We start from the raw sequence: 22,636 nt of genomic DNA on the forward strand, positions 1-22,636 counted from the left end.
ATATTGTATAGCACAGGGAATATAGCCAATATTTTATAATAATTACAAATGGAGTACAACCTTTAAATTGTGAATCACTATATTGTACATCTGTAACATATAATATTGTACATCAACTATACTTCAATAAAAAATGCATTAAGGGCTTCCCTGGTGGTGCAGTCGTTCAGAGTCCGCCTGCCGATGCAGGGGACATGGGTTCGTGCCACCATCCGGGAGGATCCCGCATGCCGCGGAGCGGCTGGGCCCGTGAGCCATGGCCGCTGAGCCTGCGCGTCCGGAGCCTGTGCTCCGCAAAGGGAGAGGCCACAACAGTGAGAGGCCCGCGTACCGCAAAAAAAAAAAGCATTGAGAGGGAAAATGTACTAAAACTATCAATACTGTACTTGAAACAAGTTTCCTAATACTCATACATAGGTATATTTAAACATCTAGCGCATCCTCCTTTTCTATTACTGCTCAGATAACTGACCATCTCTGAAGCTACTTCATAGTTAGTTTCATGGAATTTCAGATCATCCAGCTGAAAGGAATGTTAGAGATTATCTATTATCTAGTCAAACTCCTACTTCTTCAGATGTGAAAACTAACGGCCAGAGGGAGGATGCCTGACTTGTTACACAGCTAGTAGTGTTTCCAGTGGGGTTGGTTTGCCTTAGCTTGGTTCCTGATGGACTGGAAAACAAGATAATATTACCTTACAGAGAAGATATTTTAAAATATCTCAGTAACAGGTTTCCATTCAAACCAAACCCCTAGCTGTTCCTGCAAGGATGGCAAAGGGTAAAATTCCCTGATCTAGGCTCTATTCATGGCTTTCCCTTTTCTAACTGGGCACAGAAAGCCTCAGGGATTATGTTTTGCCCACTGATAATCAATGGAGGAGCTGCTACAGCTTACTGAGTGCTTGCTAGGTGCCAGGCAGTGTGCAGGAGCTCTGGGTAAGTCCCTCACCTCCCCTGCTCAGGCACTTTGGGCTCCTGATGAGCATGCCCTATTTGTCCCTTCCCTTCATCTCAGTACATTCACTCAGAGCCGGGAACAACTTACGGAGCTGGATGTTCCAGGCAAAGGGACATTTTATGTACAAAATCATGGAGTGTGAAAATGCAAAGTTTATTCAGAGAAAGTGGCTGAAACTTTGGGTATGAGGAGCAGAAGACGCAGATGTTAAAACTATCTTTCTTTCCTCTTCTCTCTCTGTCTAGAAGGGAGAAGGCAAAATGTGATCAGGAGGCAACAGAATAATCAAAGCGCCAAAGCCAAGGGAGACTAAGCTAGACTGGTCTGAAGGGCTTGGCTGATTTGGGAAAGATTATGAACACGGTCTTGGTAGAGTTCTGGTGTCGGGATGCTGGGAAATTAATAAATGACAAAGACAGAATAACAAGGAGTTGACCAGGCCTCTAACCTCCCCACTGCACCCAGACAGCCCTCTAGGCAGCAGACACAGGCTGGCCTGCTGGGAAAGGTTAAGTTCATTTCCCCACCTCAAAGGGCTTCTCCTTCCCCTGTCAGTACTACCACTAAACATGCCCCCAGGCAGAAAGCAACTTCTGAAGCTAAATCTGCACCATTTTGTATTCCGTAAGCCAGGAAAACTGGCTTGGGGAAGTGGGTCCCAGGGTTGAACACACTAAGAACAGGGTGGAAGAGAGCCAGCAAGGTCCATGTGACCCTGTGTCAGTTCCCACTAACAAAAGGGGAGATAGATCTCAGGATCAGAAATTTGTACTTTGGGAATATGGCTATTTTTATACTGTTTGTATTTTTGATACTCATTCCCTTTTTGTTCTTCCTCGCTTTTGGTAAAGTTCATTAAAAAAATGTCAACTAAGCCAAGAGGCACCAAAGAAGGCAGTTTTGTTTCTGTGCCCAGCCACACCCATGAGGGCTGGGCACAGGGGTGAAAGCAGAATTCCAGATGAGCAAATCCGGGGGAATAACCCCTTTCCTCCACAATGCTTTCCTTCCAGAGTTCTCTTCTGCTGCAACACGGAAGGTTCTGGGTCTGGCTTTAGTAATACGTGAGGGCGTGTCCTTCACAATATTGCACTGTAAATGAGTAACAAAAGCTTGAACCTCTGGGAGGCCGGGGAGGGAGGGGGGCAGATGGGAGGAGGCGTTGCATTTTGTTGAGGATTTAGTTCATTCTCGCTGGTGGGAGGGATAAGATTTCTGGTAGGAGACTGGGTCTCTGGTGCTTGTCTCTCCGGCAGCTGCCCCTTTCCTCCCTGGCACCATTTGTTACTTAATAAAATCAGTCTGAAGCCATATGCTACCTATTAACATTAGGGTGATTACAAATTTCTTAAAATTAATTTTTAAAAAATAATTAAGTAAAAGGTATCATCAGTTTACGAGAGGAGTGCAAGCTGGAATGTACAGCAAATATTTGAAACCACAAATCTAGGATAAGGGCTTCTGTCCTTGTCTGTTGATGATATCAGAGTGCTAATACTCAACTTCAGACATAATACCCTCTGGGCTGTGACTGAGCTCCTGTTCTACAGTTTTCAATCAAGAGAACTTCCAGGGCTTCCCTGGCAGCGCAGTGGTTAAGAATCTGCCTGCCAATGCAGGAGACACGGGTTCGAGCCCTGGTCTGGGAAGATCCCACATGTCGCGGAGCAACTAAGCCCGTGCGCCACAACTACTGAGCCTGCGCGTCTGGAGCCTGTGCTCCGCAACGGGAGAGGCCATGACAGTGAGAGGCCCACGCACCACGATGAAGAGTGGCCTCCGCTCGCGGCAACTGGAGAAAGCCCTCGCACAGAAACGAAGACCCAACACAGCCAAAAATAAATAAATAAATTTATAAAAAAAAAAAAAAAAAAGAGAACTTCCAAAGTTATGTATACTGACAGTATAATTTCCAACACAAAGGTTCACCAAACACAAAATGTTACATCTTATTAAGAGTATCATCAGGGGCTTCCCTGGTGGCGCAGTGGTTGAGAGTCCGCCTGCCGATGCAGGGGACACGGGTTCGTGCCCCGGTCCGGGAAGATCCCACATGCCGCGGAGCGGCTGGGCCCGTGAGCCATGGCCGCTGAGCCTGCGCGTCCGGAGCCTGTGCTCCGCAACGGGAGAGGCCACAACAGTGAGAGGCCCGCGTACCGCAAAAAAAAAAAAAAAAGAGTATCATCAGTTCTAGTCCCTCTACCTCTAATTTCTATCCCAACAAAGTGGGGTAACCATACTCTGAAATTAGCTGAGAACCACCCATATCCAATATGCCTCTTCCACAATCTAATCTTGAGCACAACACAGAAAAACAGGTAATACTTCTTTCAGTACAAACTGTACCATGTGATTAAAGAAAACCACAACTCTTCTTTGCAGTCTTGTAAAAGACATGTCCCAATTGGGGTTTTAAATTCTCATTTCCAAAAAGAAACACACTGCGTAAATAAAAGCACTATGAATCTTGGTCTGAGGGCTGCGACCACAGTATTTAAGAAATCTTATCCCAGAAAAAGACAAATACTGTTTGGTCTCACTTGTATGTGAAATCTAGGAAAAAAAAACAAAAACAAAAAAACAAACTCATAGATACAAAGAACAGACTGGTGGTTGCCAAAAGCAAGGGGTGGAGGTGCGGGGAACGGGTGAAGGTTGTCAAAAGGTACAAACTTCTAGTTATAACATAAACAAGCTCTGGGGATGTAATGCAGAGCATGGCGACTACAGTTAATAATACTGGATTGCATATTTAAAGTTGCTAAGAGAGTAGACCTTAAATGTCCTTATCACAAGAAAAAAAATTATAACTATATGAGGTGATGGACATTAACCAAACTTATTTTGGTGATCATTTAACAATATATACATATACCAAAGCCTTATGTTGTACACCTGAAACTAATACAATGCTATATGTCAATTATTCCTTAATTTAAAAAAATATGTCCCCAACATGTGCTCAAAAGGGCTATCATTTGTCCCCTTCCCTCCCCGCAAAAGAAATCTTGTTCCTGCATTATCAGTGGAGAGCAAACAACCCACTTTAAAGAAGTTGGGGCATGGAAGGACAGAGGCCTGACTTCCTCACAGAAATGAATCCCTCACGTGGAATTTTAGTTTACTATTTCTGGAGGCTATTTTTGCCAAGTTGCATTGTCACAACCATGCAACTCCAACCCATACCAAGAACAGGTGGCCCTGAAGCACTCACTTACACAGAAATTACAATTTAGGAAAAATAAGAATATGAAAGAGTTACACTTATATAAATCTAAATATGGAACATTACATTAGGGACAGAATAAAACTTTTAACCTTCTATGACATTATTATTGTTAATAATAACTACCATTTTATTGGGCAGTTTTCAACATTGCCATATCTTAGACATTAAGCTAAATGTTTCTCATGTATGTCCTCTCGTGTTTTTCCAACAACCCTAGAGGTAGGTATTATTATCCTCCTTTTATTGAGGAAGAAATGAAGGCACACAAAAGTCGAGTTACATCCTGAAAGTAATAGCTAGTAACTAACCCAGATCTGACTGAGGTCTAGACTTCTCATCAACAATATGTAAACTAAAGACATCTCAAGGCATTAAAACAAGTTTCTAAAAGGCCAAGCTATTACAGTGAAAAGTTTCAGAAAGCCACAGGAAAATAAACCATCATTCCAAAAGTAAACTTAAGTCATATGAGTAAAAAAATTAAAGGATTGCCTTTAGGCTAATGCTAGAAACAGCCTATTTATTAGTATTCTTACTGATTTTTTTAAGGAACTGAAAACATTTTGAAACAAGTTTCAGAAAATTTCACCAGAATTTAGTAAGATTATGATCAAATGTTCACTGAGCTCCCACTAGGAGCCATGAACTGTTAGGTGCTGGGATACAGAAATCAATAGGAGACAGTTCTCATTCTTGGAAAAATTCAGTGATCTTGGTGGGAGATATAGTGACAGACCATAAAACATTGTGGAAAGTGTGATAACAGAGGGAGTTGCAGGGTATTACAGAAAAGTGAGGAATGGTATGTAATCTAGCCAGAGGGTGGTAGGAGAGTTTACTGGGGGAAGCTGCCAGCTGTAGGGGATGCACTACCACTCCGGCAGAGCACAAAGCCTGGGCACAGACCAGAGACAGGAAGCAGTGCAGTAGTATGGGGGGCCGGGGGGACACAAGAAGGTCAGGGTTGCTGAAGCATAGAGTGGGAGGCAGGGAACGGACATAGGTAAGGCTAGGGAGGTGGGCAGGGTCCAAATCATGAAGATGTTTAAACCAGCGAAGGGTTTTAAGCATGGAAGTGACATGCTCAGCATCATCCTTTAACTAAATCAAGGACTGTAAGCATGGATTTGGAGCCACACAGCCATAGGATCAACTTCTAGCTCTAGGGCTTATTAGCTAAGTGAACTTTGGCAAGATATAAAACCTTCTAAGCCTCAGTCTTGTCAACAGTAAAATGGGAAGTAAGTAGATTATGAATGTAAAGTACTGAAACATAGTAAATGCTCTTATTATAATGATCGCTCTTATTATTACTAATATTAATATTATAAACCTACAAGTTCAGGGAGTGTGATATGGGAGTCCAGATGAGACATACTCAGGCCCTGAACAGGGCTGGAAAAAACAGGACAATCTGAGAACTATTTAGGAAACAGAACTGAGAAAACCTGATGACCACCTGGCTATGGGAGTATGGGGAAAGGACAGGAGACACCATGGATGAGCCCTAGGTCTAGAATGGGTGACTGAATGGACAGTGGTTAGAAGCTGGTGGAGCACCCAACAAGAAGAAGGAGGCTGCTGAGGAGGAGGTGTACATCCAGGAGCTCACGGGGTGAGTCTGGAGTCTGGGGTGCAGGTGTGACTTGGAGTTAAAGAACTGAGTGTCTTAAGTACCTCAACCCATGAGAAGGGAAGAGATCACCCAGAGGGCCTGTTCAGGGAAAGGAGCAGTGTGCTAGGCCAGATACTGGGAACACCCACAATTAAGGGGCAAGAGGAGAAAGAAAAGCCCCCAAAGAAAGAAAAGAACCACAGAGGACCAGAAGAGCCAGGAGGGCTCAGTATGATGTAAGATAAAAGAACAGGATGTCACAGAGGGGGTCATCAGTGGTACCCAACATAGGTGAGAAGTTCAGTAAATTCCAAACGTTAAATTCCTCAGAATTTAACAGAAACTCGTGCTGATTTTAGACCAGAGGGCAATTTTAGTAGGACAAGGGGTACAGAAGCACAACTGCTGGGTTAAGGTATAAATGGGAGCACGGGAAGTGGAAAGAGTATACCAGAAATCTGATAAAAGGGATGAAGAAGACTTATGTCGTAATAAGGGAGGAAGGTAGGGTCAAAGGTTAGGTTAAAAATTATTTTTAGGACTTCCCTGGTGGCACAGTGGTTGGGAGTCCACCTGCCGATGCGGGGAGCACGGGTTCGTGCCCCGGTCTGGGAAGATCCCACATGCCGCGGAGCGGCTGGGCCCGTGGGCCATGGCCGCTAAGCCTGCGCACCCGGAGCCTATGCTCCGCAACGGGGGAGGCCACAGCGGTGGGAGGCCCACGTACCGCAAAAAAAAAAAAAAAAAATTATTTTTAGGATGGAGCATTCTGAGCATTTTGTGAGCTGAGAAGGAAAAGGCAGATGACAAAGGGTGACGATGCAAGAGAGAGAATCACTGATGGAACAAGGTTCTTGAGAAAATAAGAAGGAATTTTAAAGTATCTCCTGTGTGTCAGGCACCAAACCAAGACCTAGGGACACCTGTCAACAAACCATCAGAGCAGAGTGTGACATAGATGCTAGTCCTCGGAGCGCATCCTGCCAGAGGTGCTCAGAGGGGCGCCCATCTGAGTGTGGCTTTCCTGAGCTTAAGCCTGTGCCTGTTCACCTCTCTGCTCCCACTACCCACCAGTGTCTGGCCCCACCTGGTAGGCATTCAATCAAGTTCTTGGTATGAATGAATAAATATACTTGTCAGAAACTTTATTTCCAGGGGTAGAAATTTTATAGAGGCATGAGAATATATTCTAAGACAGATAAAAGGAATTTGTGTATTAAAATACAAGGCAATATTAATTAAAATAATAATACACATGCTTGGAAAACATGCATCTAAGAGCTTTGTATGGAGGCAGCTGAAGGTTAAGAGAGGGGGGGAGACTGGGGGCACAGGGTTCAGTCATATGGAGAAGGCCTGAACTGGTTCCAGAACTCTCTCTGGCTGAATATATCCCCCAATCTACAAATTTAAGCACTTAAGAAGGGACAAATTTTTCACCTCAAAACTCTAGATAAAGGACTAAAAAGGAAATGTATGTAAGATTATTCACTAGCTGAAACCCATTCACCATAAAATAAAGTCAGTCAGGTGGGCTCTGGCTCAGACTGGCCAGGTCCCAAGTAAGGCTGTGCCATTTACTGGCTATGGGACCAGGTCCCTTAACCTTCTCTGGGAAAGCAGACCACATGATAAATGAGTCTCCAAGCTCCTTTCAAATCTCTTGCTTAAAGGTGCTAAAGCAGTTTCCTAACCTTCTGAATCACGCTCCTCTGAGAATCTATGAAACCCATGAATTCTACCCACCTTCCCAAGCAAACACAGACACATCCATACAAAATTTTGCAAATCATTTGAGAAATCCCTGATTGTAGACCTTCTCCTAGTGAGAAAACAGCCGAGGTGCAATTCTTTATATGGAAGATGTTTGTCTTCCTTAAAAGTAATAGAGCCCAGGTATCATAGTGATCCCTTTAAGGCCCATGGTGGAGAGTTTGCTGTGTGTCCACCTGAACCGTAAGTCTCCTCATCTCTGAATTCCCCAGTGCCCCGAATATAGTAAGTACCCACTTAATTTATCCATTATGTTGATCAGGGCCATAATGGTTTGAATGCATAGTTCTGGAGTTTTCAGACTCTTGGTGCTTCTCAGTGAGTAGCAACTTCAAATCCTCCCTTGGAGAGACAAGTCCACATGCACAGCAACCGCTATGGGTTTACTCCACGGGGTCTATCAACTTTCCAAAATTGATTTCTGCTTAGAGGAGTCTAGCCGCCCCAGACTAGAAGCTATGCCTTAGTTCCAGAGCAGAATTTGATGACCCTCCACATTCCCCCAAAAGGAATCACATTGTATCTGCTTTCAGTAGAAATCTGTCACATTTGTATAACCCTTTGTACTTGCACTTTCCAATCCCTCTCACATACATTAAATATTCATCTGAGAGGTAGGCAACATATGCAGTACTCCATTTTAAAAAATAAGGAAAGAGAGTATAACACTGAAGTAATCAGAGAGGGCTTTCAACAGAGCCCAGCACTCCAAGTCACATTTTTATAAATATGCTAGTGTTTCTCTATTTACCCTTGTACTGAGAAGGTAGGAGAGAGGAGAGGCCTCTTTAAAGTGACAGAGAAAAATAGCCATGGCATTTAATAAAGTTTTCAGTGATAACATCTAAATAGTACCCATGATTTTAGAAACCAAAAGCCTAAGCAATTTTATATATAATGATTAAGTAGGTTAGTTTTTTCAATGTTCAGTAAGAATCTAATCAACCTATCATTCACGACTTAAAAAAAGAAAGCAGAATCCACTCTACATAAGTTGGGGGGGAATTCCATACTCACCTACTGCACAATGTAAAATCTAGAGAGAAAAAGGGGGGAAAAGAGAATTAGTAAAGATCAATAATATTATAGTTTTATTTCATGCAAACTAGCCTTTCAGAAGAATAGAGCAGTGTCTGCCAGCAGTATTGAATTCAAAAAATGAACAATTTTTAAACTTGGCTACAGACTATTTGACAAAATGTAAATTCTTGTTCAGTTTTTTGTTTGTTCATTTTTAGTTTGTGTATCTATGGAAGATTTCCTAAGGAATAAATCTTACCCAGTAGTTTAGCAAATGTCAAGGACCTCTTCTATAATACATAAACTGGTAAGAGCAGCCAGTGTACAACAACTCCCATGTCCCATTTGTACAGAACTATCACGGACTATGGAACACAGGATCAGAAGAGCCTTTTCTTACCTGGCAGGCCCTTCAATGCAGACATTTATTCTACAAAGCTCTACCCTTGGACCCCATCTTATCTCATTCTGTGATCTCATTATAGGGGTATTCCCAGTCTAATCTCTAACCCCAGATCTCTTTGAATTCCAGGCCCAAATTCCTTTGGACATCTCCATCTAGGTGTACCAGCAGCAACTCAAAGATGGCGTGCTTCAGCAGGAAGCTCACCCTTCCTTTCCTTCATACCTACCATGCCTCTTGATCACCAACCCCCCCACCCTCAGATTCAACTGCTCTTTCCTTTCCTTCACTCCCAAGTCAAACAGGTTTCCAAGTCCTGCCAATGCTTTTGGCATGTCTTCCCCAGTTTTTTATTTCCAGTGCATGGGTGAGACTGCTATCTCCTCTCCATCTCAATGGCCATCTAACCAGCCAATTAGGTTCTTCCAAATCCCCTTCCAATTCATCCTGTATCTGGCACTGCTTTAACCTGGGTAGTGGTAGTAAAGAAGTAATTTGAAGCCATCTACAAGGTTCATTTAATGACCAAAGCTTTTTTGGATGATAAGACCTAACAACTATTGCAGTGCATTTTGGAATTTACATTTCTCAAGCCGTCATTGTGTTGTTTGAAACTAACAATAACCCTGGCAGATGGGCAGGACAGATATCTCTACTTGCAGATGAGAAAACGAAGGCTTAGAAACACTGTTCAGCTTCACCAAGGTAGTAAGTGATGTACCGGATCAAGAACCTAGATTTTATTTCTACTCTACTGCTTTTTCTATCATTTCACTGTACATTAGTTATACCTGCAAAAGCTATAATTTGACAAGACTTAGCTCTATCTAAAACATGCCTGGGGACTTCCCTGGTGGCTCAGTGGTTAAGAATCTGCCTGCCAGGCTTCCCTGGTGGCGCAGTGGTTGAGAGTCCGCCAGCCGATGCAGGGGACATGGGTTCGTGCCCCGATCTGGGAAGACCCCACGTGCCGCAGAGCGGCTAGGCCCGTGAGCCATGGCCGCTGAGCCTGCGCGTCTGGAGCCTGTGCTCCACAACGGGAGAGACCACAGCAGTGAGAGGCCTGCGTACTGCAAAAAAAAAAAAAAAGAATCTGCCTGCCAACGCAGGGGACATGGGTGCCAGCCCTGGTCCGGAAAGATCCCACATGTCACAGAGCAACTAAGCCCGTGTGCCACAACTACTGAGCCTACACTCTAGAGCCCGCGTGCCACAACTACTGAGCCCGCATGCCACAACTACTGAAGCCTGTGCACCTAGAGCCCGTGCTCCACAACAAGAGAAGCCACTGCAGTGAGAAGTCCGCTCGATGCAACTAGAGAAAGCCCGTGTGCAGCAACAAAGACCCAACGCAACCAAAAATAAACAAAAAACAAACAAAAAATAACATGCCTAATAAGACTCTGTGCTCAAGTCTATGATTTCACTAAGTTTTTTCTGAAGGGAGGAGGATGGGGGTGGCTTGGATTTAAAAAAAAATCAAGCTGCACAAATATGTCAATAACTGATAAAAGAACAAAAGAATTACTAGACTGCAAATCTTATATTTTTCAGAAGAAAACACTGCTAAGAATCTCAAATGTGTGAATATTACAAGATAAGACAAACTTCCTGCTGCAAAGTTGAGGAAAACTAAGATACGTGTTGATTAAAATGAAATGGAATGAAAGATGAGTGATGAGCATCCTTTGAGACAAGATAGATGATAGTGCCTAGATAGAAAACCTATTCTATTCATGTATGTGGCAAGACATCCAGGCTGCTGATTTACAATAGGACACTGCAGAAAAGGAATGGATAACCTTAAGGCCTATCATGTCTTCTTTGTGTGACAGAACAGATCTTAGTCCCATGAGACCCAATCTCCCCTTTTTTACCACATATTTTATAATGCCTCCTTTACTAAATATAAAATTCATAGATGATATAACTTACCTGCACAAAAATTAAAACAAATAAACAGTGTCCTAACCAATATGTAAAGAAGAAATAAAAAGATAGTAGTTTATTTAAAAAAATATGTATTTCCACAGATAAATGCTTGGGGACACAATGACATAATGAAGCAGTCAGATATAGGTATCAACTTATGATGAATAAGTTTGGATTTAAAAATAAGAATATCAGAAAGCACTTTGGACAAGAATAGGAAAATAAAAGAAAAGAGGTACACACCAACCCTAGAATAAAAACAGTATTAAGATAATAATGGACATAGGGGAGTAATCTTAACTGAAGTTAAAACAACACGGCAAGTAAATAACAAAGTAGAGAAAATGAGGAAGTACAACATTATCACAAATGAAGCTAGGTCTTATTTATTTGTAAGTGTGGTGTCAAAATAATCCCCTAGATTATGTCATGGGATAGGGTAGGAAGAAAGTATCACAGAAAGCATCCTTCTGCTTTGAAATCCCACTGAGACATACAATCTGTGCCTGGTCTGTAAAAAGAACTTGGAAACAATATTCTTTGAATGGTGAGACAAGGAAAAGAAGATGGATTAGACAAAAACACAGTAATGCAAGATGTGATAAAGTAGTTGTGTAACTGTGGATAGTTTTAGGATAAAACTGAACAACTGTAGTGATTCAAAAAAAGGCAGTATAAAATATTATTAAAATAGTTATATTAAAGAAATCGAGGGGGCTTCCCTGGTGGGGCAGTGGTTAAGAATCTGCCTGCCAATGCAGGGGACACGGGTGCCAGCCCTGGTCCGAGAAGATCCCACATGTCGTGGAGCAACTAAGCCCATGTGCCACAACTACTGAGCGTACGCTCTAGAGCCTGTGAACCACAATTACTGAAGCCTGTGTGCCTAGAGCCTGTGCTCCACAACAAGAGAAGCCACCACAATGAGAAGCCTATGCACCGCAACAAAGAGAAAAGCCCACGCGCAGCAATGAAGACCCAGTGCAGCCAAAAATAAATAAATAATTTTAAAAAATTTAATAAAAAAAAAATCCGCCTGCCAATGCAGGGGACATGGGTTCGATCCCTGGTCCAGGAAGATCCCACATGCTGCGGAGTGACTAAGCCCATGGGCCGTAACTAGTGAGCCTGCACTCTAGAGCCCATGGGCCACAACTACTGAGCCCACGTGCCACAACTACTGAAGCTCACGCACCTAGAGCCCATGCTCCCCAACAAGAGAAGCCACTGCAATGAGAAGCCCATGCACCGCAACGAAGAGTAGCCCCCACTGGCCGCAACTAGAGAAAGCCCGCACGCAGCAACAAAGACCCAATGCAGCCAAAAATAAATAAAATAAATAAATTTATTTAAAAAAAAAGAAATTGAATGAGATCCCTGCATTTCACGAGTCTCCATTAACTTAAAGTCTGAACAGGAATCTCAATCTGTTCCATATTTTCAATCAAAAATTTCATTGTTTTTGCAGTTATAACACTGTTGCACTGAAATCCTTTTCAACTAAATATGCAAGCTGGAAATGCTATAATGTTTACAGAACAGAATGTGCAGAGTGAACAAATCACTCAATTATTTTGAGATGATACCTTTATTTCACTTAAGCTCCCTATTCATACCATCTGTGCTAGGCAGAATCCTAAAGATGATTCCCTAAGATTCTTGTACCTTGGTTATCCAATCAAACACTAAACAAGGTACCACAGGGCGGGAATTTTGCAAATGTAATTAAAGTCCGAAGTCAATTGATTTTAAGGCACAGAGAGTATGTGGGTAGGCCTGATCCAACCAGGCCAGCCTTTTAAAAGCAGAGTTTTCTCCAGCTGGTGGCAGAAGAGGAACTCAAAGATATTCAAGGAACAAAAGATATTCAATATGCCATTTCTCACTTAGAAGATGGAGGAGGCCATGTGCAGGGACTGGAGAGCAGCCTCTAGGAGCTAGGAGTGACCCCCAGCTGACAGCTAGTAAGTAAATGGGACCTCAGACCTACAACCACAGGTTAAGTGGATTCTGTCAACAAGCTGAATAAGCTTAGAAGCAGACTCTTTCCCAGAGTCCCCAGATAGAAGCCAACCCAACTGACACCTTGATTTCAGTCTTGTGAGACCCTGAGCAGAGAACCCAGCCAAGCCCAGTTTCTGACTTATAGAACTGTGAGCTAATAAATGAGTGTGGTTTTAAGCCACTAAGTTTGTGGTATTTTGTCATGCAGCAAGAGAAAACTAAGAAAACGACCTTCTTCTAACTTAATAAGCTTTTTGTTTAATTTCTCGTGAAGATTTTTTAGTATGAATATGTACTGCAAAACTATCAATTTATATTTGGAGAGGGATCAGCCCATGGTATATACAAAAGTCAGGGGGAATACAGACCTCCACTGAGTTGGACTGTCTCAGACAGCGCAGGACATCTACTTATAGCACCCCCATTCATTGTGGCAATCAAAATACCCTCTGTTTTCTAAATCGCACTCTAGAGGGGTCACACTGCTCTTGCTGAGATCTACTGAGAATCACTGAACTAAAATAAGCATACCTCATTAGAAAAAAATTCAGAAGACTTGCCATATTCAAAATCTCCCTTGAAAATATGTCATAGTGCTAATGATCCAATGTCAGCTGCTAGGAGTGTTCACGCGGTTGAATGCTCCCCAATGTGTCTGCGTTCCCTGGGTGAGCCCCCCCCAAGCCTCTCCAGGAGACTCCCCAAGGCCAGCAGGAGACTGGGGCATGAATGGAACTGGTAGAATTTGTACACAGGCAGCCAGGCTCCAGAGCTGGTGCTCTTAACCACTACATATATTATTGATTTTGAGATCTGTGCCTTACAAACCATAAATATTCAGAACTTTGAGAAGTACATTTGCTTCTCTCCTGTGTCTGGAATGAGAGATAACCAGAAGTACAGATTTAGACTCATTCATGAGCAGTTTCTAATGGTTTAGCTGGGTGGTCAGGGACTTGGAAGGAAAAGGATTGGAAGATAGTGACAAGGAAAGTTGGGGAAGAAGTATGTGGATGGATCTCTTAGAATGGGCATAGACAGTGAAAATATTTGTCTCACATGAATGCTCACCAAACGGCATCTACTGTAAAGGAGACTCTTAATGATGGTGGACAAAATGATGGACACTAATAACGTCAATTAGACTCTTCCCAGCTATCCCAGTGTTTGTTTCCTCAATAGACCCATGAACAAATTGGCCATGTTAACAAGAATGGAGGCTACGCATGGGCTCAACAACATGAACTTCCTCTTAGTAAGGCAGACCTGGTTAACCCTACTGCTGAGCACCTAATCTGCCAATAGCAGAGATCAGAATTAAGTGCCCTATAAAGCATCATTTCCCAGGCGGACAGCACACAACCTGATGGTAGGTCGATTACATTGGATTTCTTCCACCAAGGAGGGAGCAGATATTTGCCCTCACTGGAATAAACACATACTCTAGATATGGATTTGCCTTCCTTGCCCACAATGCCTCTGCCAGTGTCGCCATCTATGAACTCACAGGGTGCCTGATCTGCCATCACAGCGTTCTACAAAGTGTTGTTTCTGATCAAAGAACTCACTTCACAGCAAAAGAAATACATACATCAATGGTCTCAGGCCCACTGAATCATTTGCTCTTAACCACATATGCCATCACCCAGAAATGCCTGGCTTAGTTGAAAGGTAGAATGATTTACCGAAGACTCAGTTATGACAGCAACTGGGAGACAGCACCTTGAAAGAATAGGGTTCTGCCTTACAGGATGCAGTTTATACTTTGAATCACAGATGCTGTATTCCTCATCACCGGATTACACAGGTCCAAGAATCAAGGGGAGGAAGTAGGACTGGCTACTGTCACTATTATACCTATTAACCCACCTAAAGAATTTCTGCTTTCCATCCTGGCAACTTTGAGCTCTACTTGTTTGGAGAGCTTAGTCTCCACAAGGTTACTGGTTGCACCAGGTGACAACAATGGTTCTACTGAATTGGAAGATTAGATTGCCATCTGGCCATTTTGGGCTCCTTATTTATGCTACTGAACCAATAGGCAAAAAAAGGGGGTTTATCTATGGATGGAGTGGTCAATCCTGATTGCCAACGGGATATCATGTAGCCATACACAATCGAGGCAAAGCGGACTATGTATGGAAGCCAGGGGGTTCTGAGGCACCTCTTAGCATTTCCAGTAGTAAACGTTAATGGAAAACTACAGCAACCAAAAACAGGAAGAATGACTAAGGACTCAGACCCCTTGGGAATGAAGGTTTGGGTCACTGCTGTCGGTAAGGGAAATATGGAATGGGTAGTAGAAGAAGGAAGCCACAGGTATCAACTATAACCTCATGACCAATTACAGAAACAAAAACCGCAAAAAAAAAAAAAAAAGGCAGTAAACATCTCTCTCCTCTTGAACCCTTTCCATTTTCACCCAGTGGCAATAAGCTCATTTTAGTTTCAAAATTCAACCTCAATGTTGACTGTCATCTTTCACAATAGGTTACTTGGAAATATCTTTTTTGTAAAAGTTTCTAAGATTTGCACTAAGGAAATTAATTTTTTAAGTTACCAACAAGTTTGTTCAGTTTCATTTTTTAAATAGACTTCCATTTTTTAAAGAGTAGTTTTAGGTTCACAGCAAAACTGAGAGGAAGGACAGAGCTCTCCCATTTACCCCCTGCCCCCCACTCAAGCACAGCCTCCCCACAATAAAAATCCCCAACCAGCGTGGTATGTTTGTTACAACTGATGAACCTGTACTGACACATCACTGTCACTCGAAGTCCGTAGCTGAGGGTTCAGTGTTGCTGTTATATCTCCTATGGGCTTGGACAAATGTATAATGACATGTACCCACTATTACAGTATCATACAGAGTAGTTTCACTGCCCTAAAAATCCTCTGTGCTGTCTCTATTCACCCTTCAGTTTCATTTTTAATCCAAGGTAAAATAACAATAACAAAGTCCAAAAAAGAGTAGCAAGTCTCAAGAGGAATAGGAACCCAATCAGCTTTAGTTCGTGGATTTAACATCATTCAGCTATAGTAAGTCCCAATTTGTCTTTCAATTCAAAATTCCACACTGTTGGAGAAAAGTCTGACCAGCCCAGTTTGGGCCAGGTGTGCAACCCTGGATCAGCAAGCTATGGCCTGAGAGGAAGAGTCAGGGGTAGAGATGCAGCTGGTATGGGTCTAGTGGTAGAACTGTGAAAATTTCCAGAGAATAAAACCCCCTGAGCTGGGCAGCTCCACAAAGCATGTCTACTACACTCATGTTATGGAGAGGTCTAGAACTAATTTGGGTTATGTTTACCAGTATTTGGTTAGTTTTGAAAATTATATGTATTTATGATTTCATCTTTTTTTCTTAAAACTTACCTATATAATAACATGTAGTCTTGAAAGACAGACCTCAAAATGTTAACAGCAGTTATCATTAGCTTATGACTGATATGTTTTTTCTTCTTTATGTTTATCTGGGTTTTGCTACAATGAATATATAGCACTTATGATTATAGATGATAATGATTAGAGGCAAACACCTTTCCCCTCTCCTCTGGCTTCATGAGAAGGCTTTTCTTCCAAATATTTCTGGTCTCTCTCCACCAATTAATCACTTTACTTGAGAAAGGAAGGATGACGCAACTGAGCAGTAAATTTGGCAAGAATGGGGCGTGCGTACCTCAGCTCCACCCTAGGGCTTCCACAGGAACCCCAAGCTCTCTGGTTTTCTCCATGCTGCCCTGGCCCCTGCTGCCTGGGGGAGGCAGAGTCTAACTGGAGTTCAGTTAGCAAACCTGCTTGACTTGCACACTAACACACAGCCTCCCACTAGGCCTTTATCACTAATAAAGGTGATTTTTAGGGTCCTTATACAATTTGAGTTATTCCCCAATGTTCAGAACATAAGCAAGAAAAAGAGGGTATTTAGTGCACTCTCTCAAAGGTTTCAATCCAAACATGTTTTCAAAATCCTTTTATATCCATTTTTGAAGGAGGAAATAGGTGAAATTTCCTTAATCACCGTTACTTTTTCTGTCACTTAATCTGACCTTTTTTGCTATATTTGGCTCTATAATTTATTAATTCATTATCTGCTGTATTTTCATATTCTGATTGTGAAATGTTGAAGCCCCAGAGCACTTAGAACTGGAAAAAAAATGTTAAGGTCATCTTATCCAGAATATTCATAACAGAGAGGTTAAGACCAAGTGGCAAAACCAAATCTTAGTACCCAAATTTCTTGTCTCCAGTGTTCTTTTACATATACTGTGACACTTCTCAAGTACAATTCTATTTTTACTTCTTTAGCCATTTCTGCCAGCTTTTCTATGATAATCATTCAGCCATTAATAAATTCCACCAACATGTGTCTACCATGTTCCTTCTGCATGACAAATTGTAAATGCGGCAAGTTTCTCTTTGGCTTCTGCTCTGAAATCAACTTAATTTTAAGCAGGATGGTCCTGTTTTTCTTGTATGCTTGGTCGTGGAAGGCTGGTTTGTCCTTTAGTAAGCTTACGTCAGTCTTTTATAGGCAACAGATGTTGAATTTTGCTTTTTAAACGAGTAACCACCACCCTACCTTTTTACTTTGATAAAATTAATGTCTACTTGCAAAGACATTAGAAACAATGCATTTGTGTGTAGTCAATCATCCTATACGTTTATTGTTACTGCTACTGTCTTTTTTTTAACAGATGTAAAATTCTGTACTTCACTTTAAATCAAAAGATAACCTATCTAAGCTGCCTATTTTCTTCTTTTTTCAAAGAACTTTAAAAAAAATAAATTTATTTATTTATTTTATTTTTGGCTGCGTTGGGTCTTTGCTGTGTGTGGGCTTTCTTTAGTTGCAGTGAGCAGGGGCTACTCTTCGTTGTGGTGTGCGGGCTTCTCATTGCCGTGGCTTCTCTTGTTGCAGAGCACCTGCTCCAGGTGCGTGGGCTTCAGTAGTAGTGGCACGTGGGCTCAGCAGCTGTGGCTCGTGGGCTCCAGAGTGCAGGCTCAGCAGTTGTGGCTCATGGGCTCAGTTGCTCCGCAGCATGTGGGATCTTCCCAGACCAGGTCTTGAACCCGTGTCCCCTGCCTTAGCAGGTGGATTGTTTTTTTTGTTTTTTGTTTTTTTTTGCGGTACCCGGGCCTCTCACTGTTGTGGCCTCTCCCGTTGCGAAGCACAGGCTCTGGATGCGCAGACTCAGCAGCCATGGCTCATGGGCCCAGCCGCTCCATGGCATGTGGGATCTTCCTGGACCGGGGCACGAACCCGTGTCCCCTGCATCGGCAGGCGGACTCTCAACCACTGCGCCACCAGGGAAGCCCAGCAGGTGGATTCTTAACTACTGTGCCTCCAGGGAAGCCCTCAAAGAACTTTTAAATCTTATTTTCCTAATTCATTTTTGTTTTCTATTATACTTTATTACATATTTATTACATATTATATCTTTCCTTTTTAATTTAAAGATTCACAAAGTGATATGTAAATGCACACTAAAGTATATAGAATAAAAAGCAGAAATTCTCTTGTATTCCCCCCAAATACCACATCCGTCCTCAGAGGTAAGCACTAGTAACAGTTTAATATGCACCCTTCCATACCTTTTCCAATATCTGCAATTTGCTTTTTTTTCTTTTGATTTTCCTAACCTGAAAACATCACCATATTTTAATAATTATTCTCATTATTTTTGTCTTATGAATTAAAAAGTTTATAAACTCTGTTGTGACCTAAAATTTACATCACAAGGTTTGTCTTCCTTTGCTTTCCCTCCTTCCCACTTCGTTCTACCCTGGGAGAATCTGAAATATTTTATGAAATTACATGTGGACACCTTGCAATCTGTATGACGGTCTAAAGCTATGCTGTCAACGCAGTAGTCACTAGCCACATGTGCCTATTTAAATTTCAGTTAAAAGTAAATAAAACTAAAAACTCAAGATTTTCAGTCTCACCTGCCCCATGGGTTCAACAGCAGCTAGTATATCAGACAGCACAGATTTGGAATATTATCGTTGCAGAAAGTTCTTCTGCACAGTGCTCATCTAAAGAATTGGTTAATTTTATTGGACTTCCCTGGTGGTACAGTGGTTAACAATCCATCTGCCAAGGTCGGGGACACGGGTTCGAGCCCTGGTCCAGGAAGATCCCACATGCTACAGAGCAACTAGGCCCGTGCGCCACAACTACTGAAGCCCGCACGCCTAGAGCCCATGCTCCACAAGAGAAGTCACTGCAATGAGAAGCCCGTGCATCACAACAAAGAGTAGCCCCTGCTCGCCACAACTAGAGAAAGCCTGCATGCAGCAATGAAGACCCAACGCAGCCAAAAATAAATAAATAAAAAATAAATAAATTTACCAAAAAAAAAAAAGAATTGGTTAATTTTATTTATTTATATATCAGTTAAAAACCCTTTGATAAGGTTCTTTCAAAGTTCTATTATTTTGGTAGGTGTTTTCAAAATGTCTCCATCTGTAGGAAATTGCATGGTCTGTTATTCAGAAAGCTAATGCTGTCTCCTAGCTTCATATGAATCTTTTTATTTTTCAAAGTCTAACGTCCCAAGTTGTTTTACTATTACATTTTAAGATCTCTTCTCTGCTAGAAATCACTTATCTTTCTTTTAAGTTTAAAAATTTAACAAATAGGTGCCCAGGAAGGGAAGGGATTTTTTTTCTTGAAAAACAGTGCCTATGTACAACTCCATATACTCTCAATAACCACACTGAGAGGGGCTTTCTGTTCTGAATAGTTTTCTAGAATTTTTCCTGATTGTTTCTGAGTTATACTTTCCAACCTTTTCTACTTCTGGTAGCCATACTTTTTGACAGGTTGTATACCCTCAATCTGTTTTCTAGATACCTTGGTTCTACTATACTATTCATCTGTTAAGTTTCACTACTTTCCTGTATATTTTGTTTTTCTGTTGTACTGATAATCATTCATGCATTAGCTAGTCCACCAACACATATCTCTGATGTGCCTGGCACTATGTATTTTGTAATGTTCTTTTTGACATTCAAATGGTACACTCTGAACAGTCCCAATGGTTTCTGCTCTGTAATGTTTTATCTGAGACTGTAACTAGGAACTCCTGCCTTTCTTGAATCTTCAGTATCACCTATTTCTCTGCACTGTGGCCTGCTTCCCGCCCTGAACTGCCACCATTGACATTGTTAGTTCTCTTTAAAAAAAAAAATTTCAGCACACTCTTTTCTATAGCCATTACCTATCTTCTCTGAATACCGTATCAATTTGCTTCTATTTGCTTGAGTTGTTAAGCAGTGAGGCCTGTGTGGGTGGACTCCTGTTTCCCACAGTCTCCCTCTTCCCTTCTAATGTTGTGACACTTAGTAATTATACCCAAGTTCTATTTCCCTCTGGTTTTCACACTGTTTCTGAAGCTGGTTTGTCTGGGTTTGCTGTCATTCCTGTTTTGTGTCAGATAGCTCTACTATGACTTGCTCTGCTAGCTTTTCAGAAGTCTCTTTTAGAGGTCTGGTTTCTCAAAACAAGTCCTCAGAATAAAGTTAGTCTAAAATGTGCATATAGCTTGTGTTTCAGAAGTTCCTTTTTAAAATTACTGAGAAATTAGCATGTTTCCACAAGGAAGAAAAATATTACAGATGATGGTTATATCCCCAGATGAGTTCAGAAAAGCAAAGTTAATATATAATGTGCCTAAAGTATTAGTAATATCACAGAACCCAACCACCTAGTATCTCTGTGGAAAAAAATAATCCAGTAGTTGAGGCAAAAAGACAAAAACTGGCAGGGAGACAAGATGGGAGCCCTCTTCTTAAGGACACTACAAATTCTTAAGATTTTGCTATATTTTAGAGAAATATCCAAAATCAGTTTCCTATTATTTCATTAAAGGATCTGAGGAGAGTTGTGACATGAGGCATGAAGAATTAGACCAGAATACAGAGATGGGGCTTAGAAAACAACAAAAGCTATCTTCTCTCCTTCACTGCTTCTCCAGAACCAGTTCTGCCATTTCAGACCCAGTCCTAAAACAACTCTAGGAAAAGATAACAAGTGACACTTTTTTTCTTTATTTTATTTTATTTTTCGGTAGATAAGAGGGTTCCAAGCATTAGAAGGAGATGGAAGAGAATAAGAAGGAAAGGAGATGCCTGTGGTCCATTAGATATTCCAAGATGGACGGTAAATGATACTGAATATATGTACTGATGTACATGTGTTGAAGATGGTCTGTATTAGTCTCAACAATTAATGTCTCTGCAGAGCAGTCCTTAACCTATTGGAATCCTCACTGTCAATCACAGAGGCACATCCAATTACGAGTATTTGAAAATGTCTTTGCTGTAATTACATTCTTATGTTAACTAAATATATTTAGAAATCCAAATTCTCTTGGAAATAATTTTAAAGCGCCATAATGTAGGATCTTTAATTTCTAAACTTTAACTCAGTTCTTAACAAGGCTGGAAAGATAGTCTGTCCTTATCCATGAACATCATGGACCCAAAAACAAGAATAAAGTAAAAAGAAAATTTATCCGGCTCATTATAGATGAATGGCATTTTAAAAAAATTGAGATATTAATTCACATATCACAAAATTCACTTATTTAAAGTGTACATTCAGTGATTTTTAGTTATGTTCCCAAGGTTGTGCAACCATACCACCATCTAATTCAAGAATATTTTCATCACCTTAAAAAGAAATCTTGTACCCATTAGCAGTCCCTCCCCATTCTCTCCTCCCCACAGCCCCTGGCAACCATTAATCTACTTTCTGTCTCTATGAATTTGCCTTAGTCTGCCACACAGACTAAGAAACCAAAAAAAAAAAAAAAAAAAACCCAGTCTGCAAGAAGAGAAGAATCAGAGAAAAAGAGAGAGAGGCAATAGTAGAGATAAGAGAAAGAGCAAGACCTCCTGGGTTCCCTGTGGTGCTCTAGTCCCAGATTCCAGGCCATTCCTAAGGCCCAGCTGCATCCCCACCCTTGGATTCCATGGGACATACTATACACTTATAATAAGTTCCCCTTACAGTTTAAGTCAGTTAAGGCAGTTTGTATAATCTCTAGCCAAGAGTCCTAACATAATCAACTAGCCAGTAAGATTTTAATATCTTTACTAGCAAGGGTTCAACCTCCATGGCACCCATTACAGTGACTCAAACACATACTTATTTAACTATCACCTGTGGAATATTTTGAAAAACTATCTATAAAAATTACTCAAGACATTCTTGGATACGTATGTGGAAAAAAATTAGGATTTCTGTCTACTTTATTAAAAAGCTATATTATTGGGACTTCCCTCGTGGTCCAGTGGGTAAGCCTCCGTGCTCCCAACGTAGGGGGCCCGGGATCAATCCCTGGTCAGGGAACTAGATCCCGCATGCTGCAACTAAAGGTCCCGCATGCCTCAACTAAAGGTCCTGAATGCTGCAACAACAACAGAAAGATTCTGCATGCCACAATGAAGATCCCGCACACGGCAATGGAGATCCTGCCTGCCGCAACTAAGACCTGGTGCAGCCAAAGAAAGAAATAAATATTTTTTAAAAAGCTATATTATTGTATCACAAACTCAATATATCTTTGCACCCATTTTGCAAAAAATCATTTAATTTCCTCAGAAAGTCTTTCTGTATTACACTACTACACGCCCATTTACACTTGCTTAGTAAATGTTTTATATTTTTAAAAAGCAAAGTGTTATATTTTCC

At 41.5% G+C, this 22,636-nt stretch overlaps 1 protein-coding gene across 1 annotated transcript in view; it reads right to left on the reverse strand.

Moving 5' to 3' along the window:
• The window catches only part of HACD2 (3-hydroxyacyl-CoA dehydratase 2), an 89,446-nt gene that overhangs the window by 61,285 nt on the left and 5,525 nt on the right, over nucleotides 1-22,636 (reverse strand). Inside the window, exon 3 of the mRNA XM_079705082.1 lies at nucleotides 8,598-8,616. Coding sequence (XP_079561208.1) covers nucleotides 8,598-8,616 — 19 coding nt within the window. The remainder of the gene's footprint in view (nucleotides 1-8,597; nucleotides 8,617-22,636) is intronic.

Source organism: Hyperoodon ampullatus (assembly GCF_949752795.1).
Source record: "Hyperoodon ampullatus genome assembly, chromosome: 5".
NCBI classification, from domain to species: domain Eukaryota; kingdom Metazoa; phylum Chordata; class Mammalia; order Artiodactyla; family Ziphiidae; genus Hyperoodon; species Hyperoodon ampullatus.